Here is a 10,064-nt window from a genome sequence, read left to right as displayed (position 1 = left end):
CGCGCCTTGGGGCGGGCGCCCCGGGCCTGTATGATCCCGGCGCGGCCCTGGGGCCGCTGCCCTACCCGGAACGGCAGAAGCGCGCGCGGTCCATGATCATCCTTCAGGACTCAGCGCCCGAGGCAGGCGACGTCCCCCGGCCCCCGCCAGCGGCCACTCCGCCGGAGCGCCCGAAGCGTCGGCCGCGGCCGCCCGGCCCCGACAGCCCTTACGCCAACCTCGGCGCCTTCAGCGCCAGCCTCTTCGCGCCGTCCAAACCTCAGCGCCGCAAAAGCCCGCTGGTGAAGCAGCTGCAGGTGGAGGATGCGCAGGAGCGCGCGGCCCTGGCCGTGGGTAGCCCTGGCCCGGCGGGCGGCAGCTTCGCCCGGGAGCCCTCCCCGACACACCGCGGGCCTCGGCCGAGCGGCCTCGACTACAGCGCCGGAGACGGCCCCGGGCTCGCCTTCGGCGGCCCGGCCCCAGGCAAGGACCGGCGGCTGGAGGAGCGGCGGCGCTCCACCGTCTTCCTGTCTGTCGGAGCCGTCGAGAGCAGCCCTCCTAGCGCAGATATGCCCTCCCTGCAGCCCTCCCGCTCCATTGACGAGCGCCTGCTGGGGCCAGGCGCCACCACCGGCCGTGACCTGCTGCTGCCCTCCCCTGTCTCCGCTCTGAAGCCATTGGTCAGCGGCTCGAGCCTTGGGCCTTCGGGCTCCACCTTCATCCACCCGCTCACCGGCAAACCCCTGGACCCCAGCTCACCCCTGGCCCTTGCCCTGGCTGCCCGGGAGCGGGCTCTGGCCTCCCAGGCGCCCTCCCGCTCCCCCACACCTGTGCACAGCCCTGACACCGACCGCCCTGGGCCCTTGTTTGTGGATGTGCAGGCTCGTGACACTGAGCGAGGGCCCCTGGCCTCCCCAGCCTTCTCCCCGAGGAGCCCCGCCTGGGTTCCTGTGCCTGCTCGCAGGGAAGCCGAGAAAGCTCCCCGGGAGGAGCGGAAGTCACCGGAGGACAAGAAGTCCATGATCCTCAGCGTCCTGGACACATCCCTGCAGCGGCCAGCCGGCCTCATCGTCGTGCACGCCACCAGCAATGGGCAGGAGCCCAGTGGGCTGGGGGCCGGAGAGGAGCGCCCGGGCACCCCAGAGCTGGCCCCGGCCCCCACACAGTCGGCTGTGGTGGCAGAGCCCCTGCCTAGCCCCCGGGCCCAGCCCCCTGGCAGTACCCCGACAGACCCTGGGCTGGGCCAGGGCAGCTCGGAGGAGGAGCCAGAGCTGGTATTCGCTGTGAACCTGCCGCCGGCCCAGCTGTCCTCCAGCGACGAGGAGACCAGAGAGGAGCTGGCCCGCATCGGACTCGTGCCGCCTCCTGAAGAGTTTGCCAATGGGGTCCTGCTGGCCACCCCACTCCCTGGCCCAGGTCCCTCGCCCGCCACGCTGCCAGGCCCGGCCTCAGGGAAGCCGAGCAGCGAGCCGCCCCCTGCCCCCGAGTCTGCAGCGGACTCGGGGGTGGAGGAGGCCGACACGCGCAGCTCCAGCGACCCCCACCTGGAGACCACGAGCACCATCTCCACAGTGTCCAGCATGTCCACCCTGAGCTCGGAGAGCGGGGAACTCACCGACACCCACACCTCCTTCGCCGACGGACATACTTTTCTACTCGAGAAGCCACCAGTGCCTCCCAAGCCCAAGCTCAAGTCCCCGCTGGGGAAGGGGCCGGTGACTTTCAGGGACCCGCTGCTGAAGCAGTCCTCGGACAGCGAGCTCATGGCCCAGCAGTATCATGCCGCCTCCGCCGGGCTGGCCTCCGCTGCCGGGCCTGCTCGCCCTCGCTACCTCTTCCAGAGAAGGTCCAAGCTGTGGGGGGACCCCGTGGAGAGCCGGGGGCTCCCCGGGCCCGAAGACGACAAGCCAACTGTGATCAGTGAGCTCAGCTCCCGCCTGCAACAGCTGAACAAAGACACTCGCTCCCTGGGGGAGGAGCCGGTTGGCGGCCTGGGCGGCCTGCTGGACCCTGCCAAGAAGTCGCCCATCGCGGCAGCTCGGTGAGCAGGGCGGTGTGGGGAGGGTCCTGTCCCTTGTCCCCTGTCCATGCCCACCCCGTTCTTCCTCTTGTCCTTCCATGGTTCCCTCTGTTCCTCCTCCACAGCCCTTGCTGTTCCCTCCCTCACCTGTCCGTGGCACCCATCCCTGTGCTTCTCCCGTCCACATCTCTGTCCTTTATCTGGCCTTGCTTTACCTGTCTGAGACCGAAGGCTCTTTCAGCGATCTGAAATATCAGGGGTTCTGTTCTCTCTGTCCCTGTCGGTGTTGGCAGCGGGAGCTGGGCACCCACCGGAGACCCAAGCTGGCCATGAACGCCTTCACAGCCCTCCTGGAGGCTCCCTGCCCCGGGGTCCCTGCGCTCTCACTCTCACACCTGACGTAGCTGCCTCTACTACCATCAGGGGTCGTTCTCTGGTCCACACTCAAGTTGCAGCTCTCCCCGAGCCCCACCCCAGCTACTTGGCTTCTCTGTGGCCACTTGGCTGTCCCACGTGGCCGGTGCCATCGTTCCTCGCTTCCTTTCGTAGCTGCCTCGCTTCCTTTTGAAACCTGGAGTACACTGGATCCTTTTCCTCTTAGGACCCACCACCGGTTTCCCGTTTTCTGCCCCGGAAACATTTCTGTTCAGTCTCTCAGCACCGCCTCAGAGTCTCTCAAGCACAGATCCCTGTGCGTGATTTTCAGAGTGCATCGGGAAACCATTCTTGGGCGGAAATCATGCCTTTTTTCTGTACCTCCGTCTGCTCTCTTTTCTTCATACCTTACCCGTTCCTCTGTCCTCCCCGCCCACTTCCTACACAAGGTGGGGACTTAAAGAGGCTGCGTGGTGCCCTGGAAGTGGGCGGAGGGGCCGAGCAGGGGGCTGGGGTGCTGCTCTGGCTGGGCAGAAGCTGCCAGAGCCTCTGGGCTCATCCCTTGGCCCTTTCCTTGAGGACCTCATTCCCAAGGCTCCGCCCCCAAGGGGTGCCTCCTCGGGCCTGTGGGCTCCAGGCTTGCTGGCGGGAGAGCTGGTTCCTGCCCACGCGTGGTCTGAGGCAGAGCTGGTCGTCCCCTGGCCAGCCCTTGTCTGCCTTTGCCTTCTGTGCCCCGTAGCCCTCCCCCACCTCTGGCTTTGTGGGTAGCACTTGGGTTGCCACCTGCTGAGTCCTTCTCGCCACCCTGAAGACCAACCTAGTGAGTCTTTCCTGCCAGCCTTGGGAGGCAGAGTTCACAGAGCAGTGAGGCATCCAGGTCTTGCGCACAAGGGCTTGTCTCATCTACTTTCTTCCAGCTGAGGACTCGAAGGATAAGTGGGGTCTCGGGAGACGAGTGACGCCTCTCCTGCGTGGTTGGGCAGCGCTGCCCTCCGGCTCCCATCACCCCAGGCTTGCGCCGGGGCCCTCCCCTTTTCACCTCTTCCAACTCCCAGTTGAATGTGAAAGCCCTCTTCCCAGCAGGGTGATGTTTAAAGTGCCCTTCGAGTGGGTGTCAGGGGTGTGGCCAGGAGTGTCCAGTTGCAGTGAGCAGCCCAGGTCCTAGGCCTCTGTGGAACAGAGGGCGGGGATCCCTGATGCAGCCTGGACCAGTCCCCATCTTCAGTCTCTGTTTCTCCCCCCTCCACCAGCCCTTCTTTTCCTCTGTGCCCCTTGGTCCTGATGAAAATTAAAGCCATTGACAGCGGGTAGCACAGTGCCCGGCACAGCACAGGCCTCAATAAAACATTTGCTAAACGGACGAAAGAACAAAGCTGAACGCAAGTGCTGTCTTTTGTGACTTGAGGTCTAGGGAGGTGGCTTAGGACAAATGCCACAGAAGGACAGACGCTTGGTTGAGGTTTGCTGGTTGTCGAGCCCCTTGGCCGAGCTCAGGAGAGCCCCGGTGTTGCCTTAGCTCTGCTGGCTCTTGTGGCGCAGCTGGGCCGTCACAGGGCAGGAGGAGGTGGTCTCTGGGCTGGACCTGCCGCCACGTCCCTCACGGTCGTCCTCAGCGTTTCCCCTTTGTCACGGCGAGGTGCTCTTGGCCAGTGGGTCTGGGTCATGCCAGAACCTGTGTTTGTTTCCTTTCTTGGAAGTGGTGTGGGGGAGGGGCAAGGCCAGCAGTTCCAACCTGTACATCCCATCTGTCCTGCCGGCCCACGGGAGAGTGAGCCTCTTTCCCTCAGGAGTTCCTGCAGAATCCCGGCCTCCGATTGGCTTCGTGTGGATCCCCTGCCTCCCCTGAGACGGTCACTGGGGTCAGGGAGGCATAGGGCTACTGTTGGCCAGGCCTGCCTCATATGCTATCCTGGGAGCCAGGGCCTGGGGTCAGCCAGAGCTACCGGATGGGTGCTGAGTGAGGGGGGCGGGTATCCAAAGGAACATCAGGTGCTGTTCCCAAAGGTGCCAGATGCCGGAGAGCCTAAAGCAAGAGACTCCCTGTGCCATGGCATTCACCAGCTTTAGCACCTTGCTTTGTTCCCTGACATCGGCCTGGGGTCAGGGGGCCCTGGATCCCCACCCTCAGCAGATTGCGTCTGAGTTTGTATTCTTGGACAAACCACTTAACCTCAGTGAACTTCAGTCCCACCCCTGTGAAATGGTGAGGGTGACCAGGCCCTCAGGCGGGCTGGTAGGAGGACTCTTAGGGTCCTTACGGGAAAATGAGTGCTCTGCGTTGGAAAAGGCCAAGTCACGTTACCTCCTCTTCAGAGCCATTCTGTTCGATGGATAATAATAGAATCTCCATTTTCCAGACGACAAAATTGAGCTTCTAAGGAGATCCATGCCAGCCAGCAGATGGTGGCATCTGACCTCAAGCCCCACTCTCTGGCCCCTGGAATCTGGGGCCTCTGTCGTTCAGCCGCTTCTAGTTACAGACGCCGTGTGTGTGCCGCAGTTCCCCTCACACAGAAGTGCGTGTGTTCGTTCTGTAGACCGAACCTTTGCCTGTCAGTCAGGTGCGTCACGGGCAGCGCGTGGCTTCTGAAATCACCTGCAGTTGAGTCCAGCCAGTGCCGCTTGAGAGGCCCAGCAGCTACCCGTCTGCCCTGCGCTTCCACTCCCACTTCCCTCTACGTTCCCTTCGGCTCCTGTTCACACTTCCTTCCGTCCTCTTACGCGCCCCTTCTTGCCCTCGGACCTGGGTGGAACCGTGGCCCCCGGAGTGGGCCCCACTGCCTGTCCTGGACCCTTCACTTCCGGCCCCTGGCAGGCGGCTGAGCGGGGATGCTGTGGCCACGTCCAGTCAGCCCCGCATGTGGCCGGCAGTGGCTGTGTTGCCCATCGGCGCTGCTGGGCAGCTCTTGTCTTGCCGCCGGCGGCGGCTAGTGTCTGACACTCATTTCTCACACGGCGATAAAAGTGCTGGTGATACTGTCTTTCAGAGACATGTCCAAAGTGCAGGAAGTTCTGATGTCCAGCGGGGCTGTTTCCTTCCCAGGATGGATCCTAGCTGAAGCCCTAGGGCAGTTGGCACGGCCACCCAGTGGGTCACGCCCCTGTGCCTTGTCCACTGGCCCGCCATGTGTTCCCTCGCGGGCCTGCCCCTCTCCTCACCCGACAGACACCACCAGAAAGGAAGCGCTTGCTCTGCCCACCTTCCTCGCTGGCAGCTCAGTCTAGGCTCCGGCGTCCTTCCCCCGCAAGATACTCTGCGGCCCGAGGTCTAGGAAGATCTCAGAAGGGGAAGGGGACGTTACCCCTTACGTCATGGACTTGAAGCACCTTGTGGAAATGGCACTGGGGCATCCGGAAGGCCCATGGCCTTTGGCTTTTTGGAACTTTGATCCCAGACCATCCACCTCTTTATGCTTCTGGCTTTGGGTCTAGCCTGATAGGCAGAACATTTGTCTGCTCAGAGCCCCACATCTGCTCTGAACTCCCTTTGTCTTCCAGACCCCACGGGTGGTCTGAGGGGCACATGTCTCTGAGCCCCACAGCAATACTCAGTTTTGCTGTGGCCCTCAGTTTTACACCTGTCTGACCGTCACATCTGATGTTACAGAAAAAAGTTCATGGCGAAATAGCTTTGGAAACCCAAAGTTGACGAGGTTTCTTTCCTGCAGTACTTCTCGGAACTTTTGATGTGCTGTGTGCTGTGGTCTCGGACAGCTTCTTTGGTAGATCACTAATTAGCATCCCACAGAAGATGCACATTTCTGCGATGGTGGAGAAACCCCGCCCTGGGGACCTACTGTGAGCTCTGTCCTGCTAGCCCATCTGACAGGGATCTGGATAAAGCCATACATGACTGCAGGTGCCTCAGGGCTTGTTCTTTTGAAACTGGACCTGTTGTTTGCCGGCCAGTGCAGGGCACAGGGGCCAGGATGTGCTCTGTCCTTGCTGAGGTCCTCACGGGTTGGGGACCTGTGAGGTGTGTTTTTGCAGGAGATGTGATCAGGGCTTCAGGAGTTCACGGAACTCTGCTAGGGGAGCGGGAAGGGGTCACAGAGGAGGGGCCGTAGGGGCATCTGGGTGCATCAAGGTTGGAGCCATGACCTGGTGTGGGCGGTGGGAAGTTAGGGCTGGAGTGAGACACAGAGGCCGGAGAGAGCACAGTGGGACGCTCACAAGCCCGTATGTAGTTTGTGTTCCTGTTGAGGATTATTTCGGTGAATGAGGTTCTTAGATTTCAAAAGGCCACAGGCCTAGACCTGCCCTGTGTGAGTGCAGTGGCAGAAGGCTCCAGGCGGGGAGCAGGGCCGGAGTGGGCTTTTCCTTGCCTGTTGGCACCAATGGGTTGACAGGCAGTCGAGCCTGAGAGTGACATGTCACATTGTTTTATAACACAGTTTCTCAGTGCATATTGTGCTCCTGGCTTTGAGCTAGGCACCGAGCGTCAAGGATAGCAATTAGGAAGTGAGATGAAGGTCCCGAGTGAGAGCGCGGAAGGTCTGGGTCCAGAGGTGGCTGCGGGCGAGGAGGGCCAGGGTTAATGCTGGGAGTTGGTGGCGCATCGGCCATGGCGGGGAGGGTGGAGCGGCTGATGGTGGCTCGCAGGCCTCTGGTGTGGGCAGGACTGGGGCGAGGGAGAGCATGTTTGGAGACCCCAGGAGAGGTCTGGGGAGAGTGGCTTGGCTTCACATGTGGCATTCTTGGGCACATCGGTCACAGGAAAGGGTGGGAGTGGGTGACACGGCCTGGGAGAAAGTGCAAACTAAGAGGGGAGCCTATCTAGGAAGGAAGAGGTAGAGGAGAGGGTGCCGGGCGAGGGGTGGTGGGGCAGGAGCAGACCTCACTGGTCGAGGAGTCACGAGGAAGCAGGCAGTGCAAGGTTCAGACACTGGTGGCAAAGTTGCTGGGGAGTGTGGAGCCTGGCTGAGACGTCTGGGGAAAGACCGGAAGGCGTCCAGGGGTGCTGTGCCTAGTGAGGTACCACATGTTAGAGAGTGGGGTGGCCCAGAAGCCCTCTGGGAGGCTGGCAGGGGTTGTGATGTGGCCATGCCATGGTCAGAGCCTGGCTGGGGAGGCCGTCAGACAGCTCAGAGTGGTGATGGACAGCAATGGCTCTGCAGAGGTGGTGTGGAAACATGTGGACCTTGACCATGGACACTCCCGGGGTGCCTGGCCTGGGACAATGTGGGAAGTGCCCTGTTCCCCAAGAGGAAGGGGAGAAGCAGCAGACGTCTGGGCCGTGGGCATCCCCGGCCACTCCCTGCTATGCCCTGGGGCCTTGGGAGGGCAGCCTTAGGATTGTGACCCGTCCTCTCCCCTGCACTCCGCTGGATCAGTCCCTCACTCATGGCACCTCCTGGCACCAGCCCTAGCCTCTGGCAGGTGCCCACCTCCCCACACCCAGTATCTCCCCTCGGCAGGGTCTCCCTGGTGCTTCTGAGCCAGTCTGCCCTCATCCTAGGCCTCCAGCTCACCCCCTGCCAGGGCTCCAGACCGTGCTCCAGGGGACTCTGGGGGTGGGCCACGCAGAACTGCATCCCGAGATGCAGGTCCCCATGCCAGGGTGGGATGCTTGAGGCCCTGGGGTGCGGGAGGGGAGTGCTGTACTGGGCCCAATCCCCCAGCACTGCCCCCTCGCCCTCTCCCTAGCAATCACGACCACTTGGGCACCTACCACCTCCTTGGCACCCTCCCCCACCCTCCACTGCCGCCCCACTTTGCTCCGAAACCCAGGCGGTACCGTGGAGGTCAGATGTGGGAGAGGGGAGGGTCTCTTCCGGTGATCGGTGCCTGTTCCTTGAGCCCATCACCCCAGGCGTCCTTTGAGTCCCTCTCTGCTGGGTGGGGGAAGCATGGTCTGGCCTCTTCAAGAGGCTCTGCTCTGGGTCTGAGCAGGTGGGTGAGGCAGCAGGGACAGAGGCTGGGGAGAGGGAGCCAGTGGAAGGCAGTGGAAACCAGGCTGAGTGGGAGGGACAGAGTTGGGTCTCCAGCGGGAGGCTCACCTTGCACGGCTGAGACAGGAAGAGACCAAACCTGCTTTCAGGGGAGGAGGGATGCTCAGGGTGCCTGTGCAGTGTGGGACAGGTGCCAGTCAGGGTAGCACAGAGGTGGGTGGGGGAACCCAGGGGAGGGGTCCTTAGCCCAGTGTGGGCAAGGGCAGGGAGAGGGAGGTGCGATGGCAGCTGGAGAGAGGCCCTTCAGGCAGCAGCAACACAAGGGGACACGAAGCATCCCCAAGTGCCAGGGGTCTGCTGAGCAGCTGCCACACAGGGCTCTTAGTAAAGCCTGTGGATGGACACCACTGTGGTCTGCGCTTCACAGACCAGAGAACAGCTCACAGGCAAGCCAGGAGCCCACCCAGCTCTGCCCACGTCGTGCCTGCACTTTCCTTCCTCCAGCAGCTCCAGATGTGCTCCCTCCCATCGCACCTGGGCCCACTGCACCTGAATCCCTCTCTTACTGGGTATCTGGCCAGGGGGTCCCTGCACCTGGCTGCCCTCGCTGTGGCCGTGACTGGGGGCCATGTGCCTGCTTTGAGGGCCTGGGCCGCTAACACTCTCTCTCATTGCTCTCTCCCGCCCATCTGCATGTGGCTGCTCTGTCTAGCTGCGCGGTGGTCCCGAGCGCCGGCTGTGTAAGTGAGCATGCCCATCCCATGCCTCTCACTGTCTGTGCGCTGCACCTGCCCGCCTGGATCTCTGCTCTGCGTGGCTTCATGGGGCTTTGGTGCCACTGACGGCCCCATGAGGCTTCCCGTGGCCACAGTAGGGGATAGGGAAAGAAACGGGGTGGAGGTGGCATGGGATCTAGGAGTGGGTTTTCTCTGGAGGAGTTCCTCCAGCCAGGCCTCCCACCATGGCCATGCTGGGGGGCGTGGCGGGGCTGAAGACCTGGGGTCCTATCAGGTGATGCTGGGAAGTGAAGACCCGTGTGTGTGTGTGTGTGTGTGTGTGTGTGTGTGTGTGTGTGTGTGTGTGTGTGTGTGTGTGTGTGTGTGTGTGTGCGCGCGCGCGCGTGCACACGTGCTGCTGTCACTGTCGTGAGCAGGCCACTGCCACTCCTGCCGCTGCTGCTGCATGTATGTAACACACGTGGGTGCTACCGCTGCTGCTGTGTGCTGTCCCGTGCGGGGAGGCCGAGTGTCATGGGTGTGTTGCTGCCTCACGCCTGCCCTGCACGTGCCGCCGCTCTGTGTGGGTGTGAACGCCGCCTCGTGTCTGTCTCAGACCTCATGGACTTGTTCCGTCTTGTGCTGCCACCAGCCTGTACCACGACTCAGCCAGCCGTGTGGCCAGCCCAGGTCTTTCTGGGTCCCCTCGTGATGACAGAGGGGGAAGTGGTGTGTGGGAGAAGTGGTGAGGGGTCTTGCCGGAGTCTTACTCTCCAGGGTGTGGGTGGACGGGGCAGTGTCCAGAGCTGGTGTCCCGGGCTGTCAGAAATGCGGTGGGAAGCCCTTTGTCCCAGCGGCTGTCTTTCCTCTGGCAGCCTGCTCTTGGAGCCTGCAAAGAGTGGAGGGGGCCAGGGGTTTTACTCCTCGTGGGCCGCTCAGTCTAGGGCCCCGCCTCCCCCAGCAGGGCACTGGCTCTGAGTCTGAGGACCAGGCCAGAGTAACCACAGGACCCTACCCTCCTTTCTTCCTCTGGCCCTAAGGCTGCCCACCGAGTCCCAGGCCACCCCCTCCCGCCCCCACCCT

General features: G+C 62.6%; 1 protein-coding gene across 1 annotated transcript in view; it reads left to right on the top strand.

The window, feature by feature from the left end:
• Positions 1-9,310, top strand: part of SHANK3 (SH3 and multiple ankyrin repeat domains 3) — a gene marked incomplete at its 5' end in the record, with an annotated part of 45,365 nt that extends 36,055 nt beyond the window's left edge. The window contains 2 exons of the mRNA XM_024737388.1: positions 6-2,020; positions 8,978-9,310. Of these exons, the coding sequence (XP_024593156.1) occupies positions 6-2,020; positions 8,978-9,107 (2,145 nt within the window). The remainder of the gene's footprint in view (positions 1-5; positions 2,021-8,977) is intronic.
• Between the last annotated feature and the right edge of the window lie 754 nt (positions 9,311-10,064).

This window comes from Neophocaena asiaeorientalis, unplaced genomic scaffold (assembly GCF_003031525.2).
Source record: "Neophocaena asiaeorientalis asiaeorientalis breed wild unplaced genomic scaffold, Neophocaena_asiaeorientalis_V1.1 scaffold242, whole genome shotgun sequence".
NCBI lineage: Eukaryota > Metazoa > Chordata > Mammalia > Artiodactyla > Phocoenidae > Neophocaena > Neophocaena asiaeorientalis.
The sequence above is the reverse complement of the archived record's forward strand: the minus strand, read 5'-3'. Positions and strand labels throughout refer to the sequence as shown.